At 55.4% G+C, this 18,534-nt stretch overlaps 1 protein-coding gene across 12 annotated transcripts in view; it reads right to left on the reverse strand.

The window, feature by feature from the left end:
* The window catches only part of JAKMIP3 (Janus kinase and microtubule interacting protein 3), a 166,600-nt gene that overhangs the window by 60,034 nt on the left and 88,032 nt on the right, over positions 1-18,534 (reverse strand). For all 12 annotated transcript variants that reach the window (XM_055245199.2, XM_063616498.1, XM_063616499.1 and 9 more), the window contains one exon: positions 7,288-7,785. In XM_055245199.2, coding sequence (XP_055101174.2) covers positions 7,288-7,785 — 498 coding nt within the window. The remainder of the gene's footprint in view (positions 1-7,287; positions 7,786-18,534) is intronic.

Raw genomic sequence — 18,534 nt, forward strand, 5'->3', positions numbered from 1 at the left:
TCATCACCCCATGAATGCACAAGAGAAAAGCATGCATGTGGCCACCCAGGATGTGACAGGTGCTCGTATGACAGCCAAGTGTGGGACATGACTCAAATGCCTCTCACAGAAGGACGGGTGACCGCGTGGCAATGGACATGTGTGGCACAGCTGGCTGGCTTGGCTGTGATGTGCCGGGGTGGGACAGGTGACCACATGGCAATAGACGTGTGCGGTGCGGCTGGCCGACTCAGGTGTGATGTGCTAGTGTGGGTTGGGTGACCGCGTGGCAATGGACGTGTATGGCACGGCTGGCCGGCTCAGCTGTGGTGTGCCGGGGTGGGACGGGTGACCGCGTGGCAAAGGACATGTATGGCACAGCCGGCCAGCTTGGCTGTGATGTGCCAGAGTGGGACAGGTGACTGCATGGCAATGGACGTGTGCGGTGTGGCCGGCCGACTCAGGTGTGATCTGCTGGGGTGGGACGTGTGATTATGTGGCAGTGGACGTGTATGGCGCGGCTGGCCAGCTCGGCTGTGATGTGCCGGGGTGGGACGGGTGACCGTGTGGCAATGGATGTAGGCGACGTGGCCGGCTCGGCTGTGACGCCCTGGGGTGGGCAAAGCAGCAGGGGAAGGATGGGTGCTGCCGGGAGGGGCAGCCCTGCTGGGCCCCCACCCAGTGCTGGGTCACAGGGACACAGCCCCAGGTCATCGCGTGTTTCCTCCAGATTTCAGCCTGTTCTCTGTAGACGTTTCCTTAACATCCACAAAATGGAAAGAAAAGCGAACCCTGATGCCAGGCGTCACCCTCTGGAAATTCTGGGTTAATTCGGCTGTGGGCACAGCTGCGCCCTGGGACTGTAAAGGCTCTCAGTATTCCCAAATTCGTCCCCAGCACGTGTCTCTGGACGTCCACAGCCAGGACTGGGGGCAGCTACTCAAGGGTGGGCCTTACCTCAGGGACCCCCTCATCATTTGCAAGGCAAGCACCTGTAGGGTGAGGCTTGGCCCCAGAAGCCGATGCTGCATCTGGCTGTGGGTGGCTGGAAATCACAATTTGGGGTCCTCAGCAAAACCAAAGCTTCGTGTGGGAGCCAGGCTTGGGGCGCAAAGGAAGCTGCTGCTGCTGCACTCGGCAACGCCGTTTCTGAAGACACTCTCATGCCCAGGCTCTGCGCAACACCATCAGAGAGCAAGGGCCTGGCACAAGCTCTCGGCCACTCACCTGACGCCGGTCTCCAGGCAAAAAGCAAGGACAGGCTACTCCTCCCACCCCCGCCCCCAAAATAGCACTTGGGGAGAAACTGACCTCATTTTTATAGCCATATTTGCATGGGGTTTTAATTACTGCTGTACATTAGCATTCCACTTTAACTAGCTGTCTAGACAACTGGGGGAGGAGGAACCAACATTAGAAATCACAGATCTTTATGGGAAAGGAGAAACTGGCTTTTGCCTGTAATTCTTTGGATTTATAGAGTCTTTAACAACGTCTGAGCTTGTATTTTAGCAAACGCGCTGAGCGTGCATGCAGTAGCTGCGTGCACCCAGACAGCTCTCTCAGGCTCTGTGATGACACGGCACAGATCTGCCACGCGGCTGCTCCTGGGGCCCCAGCTCGGCCCTGTCCTCAGAGCCTGTCACCAGCCAGATGCGCGGGCAGGATGGGGCATTGGTCATCGCACCTGTGGGTGGGAAGTGCCTCGCCCCTTCCACGTGTGACTTGAGTAGAAATTTGGCCAAGAAAGCCGCTGGAGCCCAGCTTCTCCAGGAGCACAGAGTGGGCCACGGGCAGAGGAGGATTTGGCCCCGGAGGCTTCCGAGGCTCCAGGTTCCCCTGCTGTCAAATCAAGGGGTCTGCACAGTGGAATCATTGGGGCCTGAAGATGATGGGCCCTGGGCCAGTGGGTGATTCCTGAGCTCCCTACCCAAGGCATTCTGACGCGTACAGGGCAGAGCAGCAGCTCTGACCCGAGTGTCACCCACCACAACCTTCTGGGCAGGGAGAGGGCGTCCCTGACCCGCTGGATAACCCAGCTTCTCCAGCAGCCCAGCCCTGAGTGCAGCCTCGCAGCCCTGCTGTTCCCAGCCCTGAGTGCAGCCTCGCAGCCCTGCTGTGCCCAGCCCAGCCCTGAGTGCAGCCTCGCAGCCCTGCTGTGCCCAGCCCTGCCCTGAGTGCAGCCTCGCAGCCCTGCTGTGCCCAGCCCTGCCCTGAGTGCAGCCTCGCAGCCCTGCTGTGCCCAGCCCAGCCCTGAGTGCAGCCTCGCAGCCCTGCTGTGCCCAGCCCTGCCCTGAGTGCAGCCTCGCAGCCCTGCTGTGCCCAGCCCTGCCCTGGCAGCAGTGACCGTGCTTATCTGGGGTGTCTGTCGGCTCCCACATCCCCACCCTGCAGGCCTCTCCTGTCTCCCCTCCACCTGGCTTCCTCTCTGAGACCCTGAGCCCCCACCAGGTGCCACACTTCCAGGCCTGCACTTAGGGTCCCAGGACAAGACAGGGGGCTTGCCTGTTAAAGCCTCCACGCTCCGAGAGCAGGTATGGCCCTGCCCAGTCCCTGCCCTGCTGTGTGGCCCCTCCAGTCTCTCCCCATCCAGGGCTAATTGAGGTACCCAGTGGGCCCCTGAGATGGCAACAGCCTCCCCTTGGCACCCAGGAGCCTCGGCCCAGAAGACCCACAGTCAGGCTGGTGTCTGGGCCAAGGCTGGGGTGCTGGGACAGGTGGCAGGCAGGGCCTCAACAGCCGGGGAGCCGACCGGGGGGCTGGGGAGGCCTCTGACTCTGGGCCTTTGTGGGGACGGGGGTGCTGTGCTCTTTACCAATGGGCCACCTCTTGTTGAAATCCATTCAACAAAAATTTATTGAACACCTACCGTAGGTGCTGGGGACTGAGTGGTGAACAAAACAGACCCAAAGTAAAGACAGGAGGCTTTGCTGGCCAGAGTTAGGGAGGCAGAACCTCAAATCACGGGGTCCATTTTGGGAAGAGAAGATGAAGGTCCTGAGTGTGTGCTGAACACCCAGGACTCCCTCAGACCCTCCCTCCTTCACCGGCCCTGCCAGACGCGACTGTCCTCAGGGTGGACCTTGGTGGGACAGGCTCCACCCCATAGAAGCAGCGCCCTCAGAGAGCACACCCTTGCTGGGGTTGTGGCCACGCATGTGGCGCTAAGTAGCAAGGGAGGCACGGAAACCCCCAGCTCCCACAGTGTCCCGGTCAGGCCAGCCTCATCTACCGTGCTCCATCCCCAGGCCTGCCCGTCCCCAGACTCAGATACCACCCTCCCAGGGCCATGGCTATGTGCCCACACCTGGGGGTGGGGGCCAACATGGGGCAGCTCTCGAGGGAGCAATGTCTGACTGTGAGCAAAGATCGATTCCTCCCAGAGGCTGCTGCTCCCTGCAGCAGAGATCCATCCCTGACCCGCTATGTCCTCACCCAGGGCCCGGCGAGGCCGAGCGTCCCACACCACAATATTCTAGGACTCAGGTGCCGGCCCGTGCTATGGCCACAGAAACAGCAAAATGTTTGCCTGATGTAAGGAACCAAGGTTATGTGATATTTTCAGCTGTAATAGTAACTGTCTCTCGGTGGGAGAACCCGAGGCCTCTGTCGCCCACCTAGCCTTGCTGAGGCCTTGTGAGCTGGGTTGGTGGCTGTCCTGGAACCTGGGAATGATGCTCCTCCCGCCTGCAGCTCCTGCCAGGCCCGGGAGGCCACCGTCCGGCCCCAGGCTTAAAGGTGCAGCAGCGCGTTGCACCCCCAGCTCTAGTGGCTCTGCTGACACTCAGGGCAGAGCCCTGCCTCTGGACCCCACCCTCACCCTAGCCTGCCTCTTCTCTGACCGCCCCCAGTCCCCTGGGACTGGGCCACCTCTGGGCCACCTTCCTCCCACTTTTCTGTCCCAGCCCTCTTTCGAGTCCCTCTCTGAGCGGCTTCCCCATCCTCACGAAGCTGCCCCTTGTCCCCAGGCTGGACACCACGCTGTGACACAGCCCCCACAGCTCGAGCGGCCGTACACCTGCCTGGCTTTCCCAGCCCCTCCACCTCACGCGTAGATTTAACTCCAGACACTCCCTCACAGCTGGGCCCGGGGAGCGGCCCTGCATGTCACCACTGGATTTTAGAGGCCGGGGTGTTCTCTCATAAATGACGGCCTTAAAAGAGAAGATCTGAAGTCCGGGGGCCCTTGTCAGTTAGGCAAGGGGGCCCCATTGGGACAGGGTCCCCAGGAAGAAAGGGTCCCGGTGGCTGGATTCCTGATGCCACCAGAAGCTCCATCACCACAGCTGACGCCCTCAGGGCACCTCTCACCACAGCTGATGTCCTCAGGGCACCTCTTGTGCTCTGGGCACAGAGCCAAGTACTCCCTGGGTTTTTCGTTATTTTATTTAAATTGCACAAAACCAGGATATAGACAGATAGATAGCTGGGCTCTGGGAACGGGACTGAGGGTAAACTAATGGGAGCTGTGTCCTTGGTGAGGCCTGGGCAGCTGTGGTCAGGGCTGGAAGAAGGAAGTGCATCCCAGCAGCTATGCGGACTGAGCTGGGGCTCCAGCAGCCACCCCTGGGGGAAGAGGCGAGTCATGCCGCAGATGGGATGTGAGCCCCCAGCCAATCCCTCCCCCGCAGGACCCAAGCAGACCGAGTTCCTGGATGTTGGTGGTGGGGCGGGGGCTCTCACCGGCAACACTGTCTTCCCACTGACAGGGGTTTAAGCATCGAAACAGTAAATAAAGGAGATGTCCCAAATCTACGGGTTCTGTAGGAGAAGACCATGTAGACTTTGCAACAGGCAAGAGAAGATTTCTGACTGTCCTTGTATTGGAATGCCAGAGGCCCTGGGGACGACCTGACCCCGGGAGGCCTGTGCCTTTGTCTCTGACTAGGCTGTTCTACGACTCCATGGAAAGAAAAGTTAAACTTGGAGAAGAGTGTGAGCAAAGTGTGCATTTCCTGGGCAGAGATGGACACGATTCCTGCTCACGGGAATGCAAATGGGTTTTGTCAGGCAGGAAACGTGAATCTCTGTGGGTCAAATCTTCATTTGAATTGGTTGTAACATCTTGTTTCCTCATCAGTTAATGAGTTAACAAAATCTTTGACATGTGTTCATTGTATAGTTTCCATGAGAGTCATGATTATACCCTCTGCTAAAATTTACCCTTGAACAGTTTGGTTAAAAACCCAAAATTCCAACAGTTTTTTTTTTTTTAATTTACAGCAGATGATTCTGAAATGTATATGGAATTCCAGAGGGCCAAGAAGAGGCAGGTTACTCTTTAAGGCGAACAAAGCGGGAGAACGTGCTACTCCAGAAATGAAGCCTTTTTATAAAGCTAGAATAATTACTACAAAGTAGGGCGGAGGAGGGGCTGACAATGAGACACACCAGAAGTCCACTCTTGTAAGAACAGGTGCGATCTGGCAGAGAGATGCTGTGGGAAAGGGGGAGATGGTCTTTGAAGTAAGGGCTGCTACAGACGTAAGTATGGAAGACGAAACTATAGCATTTTTAAAAGATGAAGCTTCCCGACTTTGGGATCAAAAGATTTCCTAAACAAGACAAAGTGAGTACCAATCCTAAAGGGAAAGATAAATGAATTAGACTGTTTTACTATAAAATTTAATACCTTAGATCACAACATGCTGCTGCTGAGAACAAGAAAAGATAACCCACAGAACGGGGAACACACCTGCACTTTGGTGTAAGTTTTAGGACCGGCTTGACCCTGGCTGCAAAAAATGCCTGTATGATGGGGAGAGATCTGGTGAGGATGGAGAGTGAAGACACAGGTTAGAGCATGCTTTTGAAAATTTGAAACGAAATCCAGAAGAATCAGCCAGAGGAATTGCGAGTAGCTGCCTCTGGGGCTCAGATCGGGGGTGAGAGGGGATGGCAGGGAACCGCTGGTTTGTTATGAGCCTTTACTTAAGAAAAAAGCTGTCCTCCTCTACTGAGAGCATCGAATCCAACCAAGACAAATGAAAGGGTCGTGTGGCACTGGGCAGAGGCAGCTGCCTGTCCCTTCCACCTTCCTGGGACAGTGGCAACGCTTCCTTCCTTCCCCGCACAGAAAAGCAAGCATCGCATCACGCGAAGAAAGCACCCGGTTCTTACGAGTGCTGGCTTGGGCCGGGTCCTTGGGTTGCTAAGGTGACATCGATATATGGCTCGGGATGGGGCGAAGAGGTATAGGGGAGGTTGGAACAGGGACCACTTTGGAAAAGAAGGGGATCACCCAGGTTAGGCACGTTTGCGGGCACCCATGTGTACACCGTGGCAAGGTCATATTTATTCCACCATGGCTGGTTCTCCCTTCCTGGCTGTAGGTGTGGAGCACGGCTGCCCCTCTCTGGGAGTTCCACATGCTGGCCGAGCCTGGAGGCCATCCCTGGAGACCGGAGGCCCCGGGAAGCAGAGAGAGGGAGGCTGACCCCGTGGAAAGACCACTGTATCCCACCAAGGTGCCTGGGCCTCACGGGTCCTGAAGAGGCACAGGGCTGGGGCACCCACCTCTAAGATAGAGCTCCATTTCCCCGAAAATCACAGGACAGTCTCCTCTCCAAAGGACAAGGGGCATCGGGTGCAATCAGTCTCTTTGCAATCCCTGGACATTCTCATCAGCTGAACCCCAGGCCCTTGAGAACATCGACTCTACTGGTGCCTGCCATGGGTGCCCAGGTCCCTGGAGCTACTAGGATGCATCAGGTGCCAACGTTAGACCTCACTGACCCACAAAACCGGCAGCTCATCTGGTCCAGCCCAAGTGCAATGGTTCTGCAGAGACGGGGACCTCAGGGCAGCCGGGGGCCATCCCACTCCCCGGGGCCTCCTGGTCTCGCCTCTCTGGATCCAGTGAGTTCAACTGGAGAATCACTGGAGAATTCCCTCTGAGTCCCCCCATGAGGATGTGTGGGACTCCTGCTGTGAAACACTGAGCCCTGCCTGGTGTCAGGTGTGACCCGGGACACTAAGAAGAGGTGTCCGTGAACCCTGCGGTGTGGATGGGCAGTGTCAATTTCTAGGTTTCCTGCTCTGGCCCAAGTTAAGAAAGAGAGTAGAGCTGGTGTTTGTGGAAAAGGGGAGGTGAGAGTCAGGCCTGCCCTGTGGGGGCCTGACTGTGGGTCTGAACCTTTTCTAGTGGTCTCATGACTCTAGGGTCCTCAAAACCAACAGGGGTGGCATGAGGAGCCTGTGCTGAGAATGTCATGGGGGGTGAAGCCAGAGCCGCCCAGGTGCTGCCCGCGTGCTCCCTGAGCCCACACCTGTACCCTCGCCCACGCCCGCCCCTGCCTGCCCACGTACCAGCCTGCGGATCTCCCGCTCACACTCCTTCTTGATGCGGGTGATCTCCTCCTGGTGCAGGTGGTACACGCTGCGGATCTCCGCGGCCTTGATCTTGTCCGCCTGGATCACCAGCGTCAGCGCCTCCTCCACCTGCCTCTTGGCGCCCTTGAGCTCGGAGATCTCCTGCTGCATCTTGACCTTCTCCACCTCGAACCCCTTCTTGGCCTCCTCCTTGGCCTCAGACAGCAGCACGGTCTTGACCTTTTCGGGGCCGCCGTCACGCAGGGCACTGAGCAGCGCCTGCAGCCGCTGGTTCTCATTGTCCTTGATCTTGATGACCCTGAGCAGCTCGGCCTCGTGCTGCCGCAGCAGTGTCTCACGCACGGCCTGTAGCTCCTTCATCTTCTCCTCGTGCAGCTTTGTCTTGAGCTCCGTGAGCAAGACCGCGGTCTTATGCTGCTCATGTTCGCGCACCTGCCGCAGCTCCTGGTTCTTCTCGCGTTCCACTTTGCTGACCTGAAAGACAACAACGAGACCGAGTGTGGCAGGAGCTCCGGCCGTGCACACACTCACACCTGAATGTGTATTGGGGGAGCTTCCACACTGCACACACTCACACCTGAATGTGCGTTTGGGGGAGCTTCCACACTGCACACACTCACACCTGAATGTGTACTGGGGGAGCTTCCACACTGCACACACTCACACCTGAATGTGTACTGGGGGAGCTTCCACACTGCACACACCCACACACCTGAATGTGTATTGGGGGAGCTTCCACGCTGCACACACTCACACCTGAATGTGTATTGGGGGAGCTTCCACACTGCACACACTCACACCTGAATGTGTACTGGGGGAGCTTCCACACTGCACACACTCACACCTGAATGTGTATTGGGGGAGCTTCCACACTGCACACACTCACACCCTAATGTGCGTTTGGGGAAGATTTTTTTGAAAATCACTGAACACGTGAGCCGCAGGTACCGTTCGGGTGAACCTGAGGTCACCCAATGGAATCTGTAACACGCTGAAAGGTTTTATCAGTTGTTATTCATGAGAATTGTTGGCATCTGAATCAAAAATACGTTCCAGAAGTTGAGATTGTGTTGTTACTGTTTTAAACTGCAGAGAAAAGGCACTTCTTCTAATAAGCAACAAAATAGCCCAGCAAGGGCCCTGACTGGGGTTAGGGGAGGACCTGCTGTGGGTGTCCTACGTTCAGACCACAGTGCCGGGACCTGCTGCCTGCCATGGGCCAGGACCTGCTGCCAAGGGCTTTGCTCTCCTGCTCCGAGGAGTTTCCAGCACATCCGGCCCGATGCCCGCTTATGGCTGGACACGGCCACACTCATTTATGACGTTGCCAAATGTTCACGGCTCCAGTGGGAGCTGGAGGACGGCTGAGCCCTCAGGGCTGCTCCAAGGTTGATAGAATCTTAAATGGACAAAGGTCCTTTCATTTTTTTTCACAAGTTAACTTTTAGTCAAGCCACATTTCTGCTAGAAACGACATTTTTCTTTACATCTTATTTCCAGAGAAATTATCTTCTGCTAACCTCCAACAATAATTGCTCTAGAATTTGGGGTCCTCTTTGGAGACAACTATTTAAGGACTATTTCGTTTATGTGAATGACATGCTGAAGCGGAACACACCAACCTCCTCTGCCAGTCCTGTCCTGCCGGCACCGAGTCACAGGTCAACATCTCTATTTTAAACCAGCCGTAATTTCCCCTGAGATGACTCCAGGATAATGCAGAAAACTAGAGTGCAAGATCAGGCCTGTGGCGCCTAGAAGGACCCAGATGAGTGCAGCCGGGCTGACAAGCGGCTGTGCGGAGGCCTCCTCTGGGCCACTGGTGGGATCCCAGCCCATCGGTAGCAGGGGGCCCAGAGTCCCCCTCTGATCACAGAAGTGTACCACTGGCGTGACCCCTAGCCACGATCAGTGCCCCGCCAGGGTGACCTCCAGCCACGACTGCGGTGACCCTTCGGGGTGACCCCTAGCCGTGATCGCAGTGACCCGCCAGGGTGACCCCTAGCCATGATCAGTGCCCCGCCAGGGTGACCTCCAGCCATGATCACAGTGACCCACCAAGGTGACCCCCAGCCACGACTGCGGTGACCCTTCGGGGTGACCCCTAGCTGTGATCGCAGTGACCCGCCAGGGTGACCCCTAGCCATGATCAGTGCCCCGCCAGGGTGACCTCCAGCCATGATCACAGTGACCCGCCAGGGTGACCCCTAGCTGCAATTGCAGTGACCCGCCAGTGCCGGAGCTGACTGCAGAGCTGCGTAGTATGAACAGTGCTCAGCACTAATTTGAACAGATTGGCATTTGGCAGCTCGGGGAAGTGTTTATGGAATCAGAGCCACACCAGCTAACACTTCATGCATAATTCACCCTTGCCCGACCACAGCAGCCACTCACCATGCTTTTCGCATATCCTGGAAAAAATATGTATTCATTAGATTGGTTGAATGAGTTGAGGAACGCTCAATTCAAATATTGTCTTAAATCACTGGATGTCTATATATCATCAGCAAATAATTAGGAATGAAAATATCAAATGTACCATTTATAACGGTATCAAAAAACCAACACTTTTGAATATGTGTTAGAAAACATGCCCAAGACCTGTGCTGAAAACTACCAGGTGTTACTGACAGAAATTTAAAAGTGTTCAAATAAATGGAAGAATATATCATACTCACGAACCCAAAGACTCAATATTATAAACATGTTTATTTTCCCAAAATTGATCTATAGATTCAATGCAATTCTATGTATAGAAGCTTTTATAAAAATGCAAATCTCCAAATGGATTCTAAAAGTGGATGGAAATGCAAAGAACCAAGACAGAATAGAATCCAAAACAGACTCTATCAGGGAGCTACCATGACTAACAACAGCCAACTTCTGCTGTCCCAGCACAGTGGCTCATCCTGTAATCCCAGCACTGTGGGAGGCAGAGGCAGGAGGACGGCTTGAGGAGTTCAAGACCAGCCTGGGCAACACAGTGAGACCCTGTCTGTACAAAAAAAAAATAAATTAAAAAACTAGCCAGGTGCGGTGATGCACGCCTGTAGTCCCAGCTACTTGGGAGGATGAAGTGGGAGGATTGCTTGAGCCGGGGGGTAGAGGCTGCAGTGAGCTGTGATTGCACCACTGCACTATAGCCTGGGTGACAGAATGAGACCCTGTCTCAAAAATAATCAGTAAACTTTTGCCATGCTACACAGAAGCAACAACCATTCATTTTTTCTCATGAGTCTAATAGCTGGAGTCAGGTGGCCTAGGCTGGGCACAGTGGGTACCACGTGGCACTTTTCCTGGGACTGGCCACTAGTCTAGACACAGTCTCCTCACAGAGAGGACAGAAGTGAAGGAGTAAGCAGGGGACACAGAGGGCTGGGCTCGGGCCTGGCCCAGATCACTGCTGCACTGGCCAGAACAAAGCAAAGCTCTGCAAAGTCACACAGCACAGTCATCCTCCCGGGAGAGGCGAAGGACAGGGCAGTAATGCTGTCCACGACACAGGCTCACACATGTGGCCATGGATTGTCAAAGTGAAACTGCAGTGCAGCAGGTAAAGCCTTTTTTACGTGAACGGTGCCAGTTCCATCTCACAGCCACAGTCATACCCTACTTATGTCATGTGCCAAAATCAATCCCTGGTGGGTTTCCGATATAAAATTGAACGGTAAAACAACACAGCTTCTAGAAGAAAACGTAGGAAAGCGTCTCCATGACCTGGTACAGGCAAAGATTTTCCTCAAAAGGAAACCTCCACAAAGCCCCACTGCCTCTTTCCCAGGCTTTTCTTAGCCCTGTGAGGAGTCCCTCTATTAGCAAACGTTCTTCCTCAACAAGATTCTAATGGCTGCAGGGCAGTCTGCTGCGTAAATACAACCTAACGTCCTTAGCAGTTTCCTCAGGCTGGGACAGCCAGGTGGCCGCTTTGTTCCTTATCATTAGCAGAGCTAAAACCAACACCTTGTGTATGTGCTGGATTCCGCTTTTCCTAACAGTGGAGTCACTGCCACAGAAGCCTGGCAGCATCTCAGGGCTGTGCACTGGTGGCCAAGGCACCTGCAGAGAGGCTTCCAGTGGCTCCTGAGGGCATCACTTCTCCACCCAATCAGCGACCCCAGGGATCTGCCATGTATAAAAGCGACTGGGTGCATTCAACTTTGTTTTGATTTGCATGTCCTTAAATAATACTGCTAATGCTTTTGGCCATTCACAGATCAGCTACTTCCTGAGCTTTATCACAGAATCCTGGGAGGTGCAAATTGAATCCCCTAAAGCAGGCCAAGAGTGGCTAGTGAGCCCTGAACCAAAGTGACAACTGCTTTCAGACCAGGGATATACAGTGTCCTGGTCACTAGGTAGGTGTATTTCTTGTATATTTCAGTAAGTCATGCTTTAGAAAGTGGGAAGGTCACGGTCTTTCAAACCCTAGCTGTGCATGTTCTCTGATGAGAACTATTTTTTTCTGAGGAGTAGGAAAGAATGGAGCAGCCAAAGGGGGCAGAAGGGAAAGACAGAGGGAGCAAGAGATGGGATTTGCAGCCAGACAGCGGGAGGCTGACCAAGAAGCGGCGGCCGCCATGTGAGCCGGTGTCCGAGGGGAGGTGGAGAGCTGCCTTGTCCAAGGGCAGTGGCTGTGGACAAGGAGCATCCGAATCCTAGACTCTTCACAGGAACTACTTCCCCACTCCTATAGGCTCAGAACATCCAGGTACCCACAGTAATAAGCAGACAGTCCGCAGGGCAAGGCAGGAGACTTTTTTTTAAAATGCAACACATTCATGTAAATCTCTGTGAAAACAGAGCCACGTGGGACTTTGTAGACAAAAACACTGAAGAAAAGAACACAATTGAACAAAATAAGGAACCAGGAAAAGAGACCCTTCTTAAAACCTAACAGCCCGAAAGAGCAGAGGCGGGATGGAATGTTCTGGAAGCAGGCATGAGGTGGGTGAAGTCCAAGAGCATGGCCTCCTCACTGCCCGATCTGGGTTTCCCAGCTGACTAGCCAAGTGCCCAGGGCAGGTCCCAGCCCTGTCTCCCCTCACACTGTTCTCTGGGCAGCATCTCCCACCACCCGGAGACCCCGCTCCCACACCTGAAGCCCGTGTGCCCCATGGGACAGCGGGCACCTATGCTCACCGCCCACATGGCAGCCCCTGCCTGGATGTTGGTGTGAGGCTCCATGGTGCCCTGTCCCAGGCAGAGTCCTTGATGTCCTCCGGCCCCCAGTGCCCATCATCCTCGCCCAGATGCCACCTCAGCAAAGGGCAGCCGGCCACTGCTGCTCAGACCCAAGCCTGGAGCATCCCATGCACCGTCCACCCGCACACTCTACCCCCACCTGCCCACACCTCCTGGCTCCTCTCCCCCGTGTCCCAGAGCAGTTCCACACACCATCCACCCACAGACTCTCCCCCTAGGAGAGTCTCTACCTGCCCACATATCCTGGTGCCTCTGCCCCATGCCCCTCCACGGCTGCCACCCTCAACCACGGCACAGACCTCTGAGCAGCTGCCTCCCACTGCTCTCTGTTCCCCTCAGCCCCTCCCACAGCAGCCAGAAGGTATGTTTAAAACGTCAAAATATTTTAAATATATAAACATATTTACGATATATAATATGCAAATAGAAGTCAGGTCATGTCCAGCTTTAAGGCTGCCAGAGACTGCTGGCTGTGCCTGGAGCATGGCCCAAGCTCCCTGCCTCACCATGGTGGGATTCCCAGCAGTCCAGGGAGGCCAGCTTTCCTTGTTGTTCCAGCATAGTGATCAGTAACCCCCTTTCTCCCTCCAAAGTGTCCCCATGTGGACCTTAGGTTACTAGGACCCCTCCTGCCCCACACCTGCATGGCCCCCAGGGCCCATGGCCACCTCTGCTGACCTCTTCTGCACCCTCCCCATGAGGGCTGCACCTGCCCTGGCCTTCCCGGCGCTCGAGGTCACACCCATGCCCATTCACCCCATGCCTACCTGGGTTCTAGCCCCACCTGGAGCCACCTCCCACCTGGAGCCACCTCCCACCTGGAGCCACCTCCCACGCTGGGACTTTCCTGTGCTCATGGGGGGTCTCTGCTCCAAGGCCACTTCCTCAGCAGTGACCCCAGCACCACCCACCGTGTCTGCTGGCTCTGCCACCCCTTGCCTCGGCCCCTGTCTCCGTCTTTGCCACCTCCCTTCACAGGTCTGCAGGGGCACAGCTGCCCGGGACACATTTCGTGTGGGGGCAGGAGGCCCGAGCTTCCACAGGGTCTCCCACCTCTAGGCAGGCCCCCCAGTTAGAGCTGGGATCCTGTAGGACTTTCCGGGCACCTCCGAAAGGTGTGACTGCCGTGAATTTTCTCTGCTCCCTGCACTGGTTCCTCATCCAGCGTGTAGTTCCAAGAGTCGGGGCTCGGCCTGCAGGAGGGCGGGCAGCGGCCAAACCCCGGAACAGGCATCATGGGCCCTGCTGTGCCCAGACCAGAGCTGGAGCCTTCGTGTCCACAACAAAAACACGGTGACTTACATCCTCATGACATGTATGGCTCTTTCCTGCTTTAAAGGAGCCCACGCTGCACCTTCCTCAAGACAAGGCCAAGTTCACACCCCTGCGGTTCCCTCGAGAGCCCTCCCTGTGAGTCCCTCCCCTTCTTCACTGGGAACGGTCCCATCTCTCCCCTCCCAGAGGGCTGGCACCTGGAGGAGTCAGCTTTTATTTAAATCATTTTATTCTTGACTTGTCAAATCTCAGTCTGCTCAAGTCTTCCTCGGTGATCGATTAACCATCGAACTGAAATCCAAAATGCTTTTTCCAGAACTCACAGGGACCTTCTTTACCCTGAAAATTGCAGCCTGCAAAATGTGATGATGCAGTTGCAGAATTCTGATGATTCCTGATAAAGAGATGAGCTCCCCACTGCACGGCAGCCCAGGACCGTGGCAGAGAAACAAGCAGCTCCCCCTCCCTCGGTTGTTAAATGTAAACGGATGTAATCACCACGTGAGAGCACATCTTCACATAACCACAGGGAAACTGCACAGAAGGCTGAGCCCATCTATCAGTGGGCCCCACGTTGGGATACGGCCTTGGGAGCTGCAAAGGCTCAGACCCTGCTGGAGGCACCAGCAGCCCGGGAGCACCTGCCCGTGCCTGAGCTGGTGGAGGCCACCAGATGCCGCCTTGGCCACCAGTGGGCTGTGGGAGCTTCCAGAGCACGGCTGGATTCCAGATTGCCTCGGGGGCTGCCTGTCCCCTCCAGGCTGCCGGAGGCCGCTGGGGCAGGGTCGGTCTGTTCTGGGAAGGGCTCCTGGCAGGCCACTGATTTCCCTCTTGATGTCCAGAACTGGATTCTCCCCCACGGGTGCTTCTGAGACATCTGGATCTGCTGGAAATTAGATAGGAGGCTCCGGTTGCACAGCTGCAAGTCTAGTTACAGATTCCTGTCCTGGGGTTGTAATGACGATATTACTTTTGGCGTGGACACAGTAAAGACTTCAGAAGCATTGATGCTGCCCGTTGTAATGACTGAATTCCTGTTTTCTCTTCCCTGCTTGGCCATGACTTATGCAAGGGCTTTGCAAATCAAGGATCCCCGCATTTTTGTGGTAGAGGCCAAGATGCTGTGTGGGCTGCGGAGCTGCAACAGCCCAGGGGCCCCTGAAGGCTTCCCACGGTCCTGTTTCTAACCACGCAGAAGCTACAGCCTCGAGCCCTTCCCCACTCAGGAAGCCTCAAAGGTCAACTCAGATGGGATATTCCATTTATGGAATGGAGTAGGGAGAGGAGAAAGCCCGGGTGGCAGCTGGAAGAAAAGCGGCCGGAGGCTCCAGGGTCCTCAGGATCCTCAGGTGCAATGAGCTGAGGTCTCGCTACCGTCTGTGAGACCCTTGCTGTCGTTCTCAGGCCAGGAAGATGCCGGGGCGCAGGGGGACCCAGACCTCTCGGCGGCGCACAGGAGCAAGGGCAGGCAGCTGGGCAGAGAGCTTCTAGTTTGCTTATATTTGAACCCAAATGAGGTCATTTGTTAATTGTGGGTGGTGCCTATCTGCCTGTCTGCCATATTCTTTTCTGTATGCACACGATCTTTTTTTAACCTTGAATGTTTTTAATTTTAAAAAATTTTGTTTTTTGAGACAGTCTTGCTCTGTCACCCAGGCTGGAGTGCAGTGGCACAATCACGGCTCACTGCAGCCTCGACCTTCTGGGCTCAAGCCATGCTCCCATGTAGCTGGGACTACAGGTGGGTGCCACCATGCCCAGTTTTTTTAATATATGTGTGTGTGTGTGTGTGTACACACTTTTTTTTTTTTTTGGTGGAGACCAGGTTTTGTATGTTTCCCAGGCTGGTCTCGAATTCCTGGGCTGAAGCGATTCTCCCACCTCGGCCTTCCAAACTGCTGGGACTACAGGTATGAACCACTGCACCCGGCCTTGAATGTTTTAAATGACCCTTGGCTGGGAAGGTCCAGGTGTGGCTTGGAGGCACCAGTGGGAGGCAGGACCAGGTAGGAGAAGAGCAGGCGAATGAGGCAGGGGAGGGACGAGTTAATGAGGTAGGAGCAGGGTCAGAGAATGATCTGGGGTCTTGATGGCCCAGGGGCTCTTTCTCGTCCGAGGCTCCATCTGTGTCCCACCCACCCTTTTTCCCCTCCAACCCCCTGCTTCAGGTAGCTGCAGACCCGGGAAGTTGAGGAGACAAAGAATAATTATTTTCTGCATCTCCTGGAAGCTTTTTTTTTTCTTCTTTTTTTTGAGACGGAGTCTTCCTCTGTCGCCCAGGCTGGAGTGCAGTGGCGTGATCTTGGCTCACTGCAAGCTCCACCTCCCAGGTTCACGCCATTCTCCTGCCTCAGCCTCCCAAGCAGCTGGGACTACAGGCACCCACCACCATGCCCGGCTAATTTTTTGTATTTTTTTGTAGAGATGGGGTTTCACTGTGTTAGCCAGGATGGTCTCAGTCTCTTGACCTCGTGATCTGCCCGCCTCAGCCTCCCAAAGTGCTGGGATTACAGGCGTGAGCCACCGCACCCGACCAGAAGCTCCTTTAATGTTGGAAATCCACTGTCCCCTGGGACTGGCAGGATTGAGAGGGAGAGAGCTGGCCAGAGGAGCTGGCGTGGGAGGGTAAGTCCACGATGCGGACGCTGAGCGTCCCTGGGCATGTTCAATGCCTCCCCAAGCCTCTCAGCAGCTTCTGCTCCAGCAGGACCAAGGTCCAGGCTCTGCTGCATAGTGAGGTGTGAAAACCCCAGCCTAGAAAGAACGCCCTGGCAGAGATGAGAATATTTCAGAGTCCTTGGCTAAGCCTGGATAACCAGGTCTGCAGGAAGTAGCAGCACTGAGCCATGATCTTGAACCCCAGTGGTCCCAGAGCAGCCAGCACCTTCCCACAGGTGTGAGCCAGCGGCGAGGACTCTGCCCGGACCCGGCTCCTGGAGCTGCCCTTGGGAGCCAGCCGGACCTCCCTGAAGGGCCCTCTCTGTTCTCCATGGGCCCTGGGGACGTCACCGTGAAACTGCAAACACAGACACGCTCTGGCCCAGCAATTTGGCTTGCAGAAACGCCTCCTGCAGGAATTCTTTTGCATGTGGTCCAAGACCCAGGTACAGGGCGGCGGTATCAGCCGAGAATCGAATCAGCCTGGATGCCGTCGACAGGCCCAACACGGTGGGGCACGCGAATAACATGGACAAGCTTATGCCAGCTGCACTGTTCCACGTGGAACTGACTCCAAGAGGCGCTGTGGTCACTCGGCAAAAGCGAGTTGCTGCCTGTGCATCCAGCATGCTGTCAGTTATGCCTGAGGAGGCGGGGCTCAGATCGCTTATGCAGGAAACCATAACACGAACCCTCTGGTGAGGGCGTCCAGGACGAGGAGCTCTGAGGCAAACAGGCTGCTTCTCCGTTCCTTTCCTTCGGTGCCTTCTGCACGTCGTGCCAAGAGGATACATCCTCTCCTCCAGGTGCAACTAAATACGCCCCACAAGGTGCCCAGCGGGTCTGGGTCGCAGCCCTCAGACGCCGGCCCTGGAACCCTTGCCAGCACCCGGAGAGCCTGCAGGCCTGGCCTGTTGACCATCGAGGAGCGTGTGTCCCTCGGGGTGTCGCAGATGGATGTGTTTTGGCAAAACTGCACAAAAAATCACATGCTGCCGCTGTAACTGGGTGGACAGAGAACTGGGGACTAAAGCTGGGGATGTCCACATGTGGTGTTTGTGTTAAGAAGATAATTATTGGCCGGGGGCAGTGGCTTGGCCCTGTAATCCTAGCACGTTGGGAGGCTGAGGCAGGAAGATCACTTGAGTCCAGGAGTTTGAGACCAGCCCAGGCAACATGGCAAGACCCACTCTCCACAGAAAAGTAAAAACAAAAAAAAAATAGCCGGGCATGGCGGTGCACACCTGTGGTCTCAGCTACTTGGGGAGCTGAGGTGAGAGGATGGCTTGAGCCCAGGAGGTAGAGGCGATAGTGAGCTGAGATCGCACCGCTGCACCCCAGACAGGGTAACAGAGTGAGACTCTGTTTTTTAAAATAAAGATAATTGTTATATTTTTACTCAGTAAAACAAAGGGTTTCATTCTCACTGGGCTCTTGACAAGTCATCTCTTCTTCCACCAGCAAAACGCGGAGAGGGAAGATGACAGCCACAGACGACAGCCACATCTGAGCCTCGCCGTGCAGCCTGGTCTCTCCATTTGGGGCAACTCCCCATTTTCAGGGGGGGCATTGGCACCCTGACCTTGTGCTCCTGCAGCGAGTCTGGGCCTCTGGGCATTGTTGTTTGGGATTTACGGACGCCTGGCACAGAGCAGGTGCTGGACGCACATTTACTGACCGTGTCCCCATGCCATCCGCCTTCTGGTATCTGAGAAGCGAGACTCTCCCCCAGCTGTGCCCCGGAGCCTCAGCAGCAATCCCCACTCCAGGCCACAGGCTGTGTTCATCCCCATCCTACAGAGAAGGAACTCACGGCAGGAGGGGGAGGAATGGCGGCAGGGCCAGATGGTAAATATTTTAGGTTTTGTGGGTCAATTCCAAGCACAATATGTAAATGAGCAGGTGCAGCAGTGGGATTTTTTTATCATTTTTATTTCTTTAGAGACAGGGTCTCGCTCTGTCACCCAGGCTAGAGTACAGTGGCACAATCACAGCTTACTGTAGCCTCAACCTCCCAGACTCAAGTAATCATCTTCCCTCAGCCTCCCGAGTAGCTGAGCCCACAGGAGCATCCCACTGCACCTGCCT

Source organism: Symphalangus syndactylus, chromosome 2, assembly GCF_028878055.3.
Source record: "Symphalangus syndactylus isolate Jambi chromosome 2, NHGRI_mSymSyn1-v2.1_pri, whole genome shotgun sequence".
NCBI classification, from domain to species: Eukaryota; Metazoa; Chordata; class Mammalia; order Primates; family Hylobatidae; genus Symphalangus; species Symphalangus syndactylus.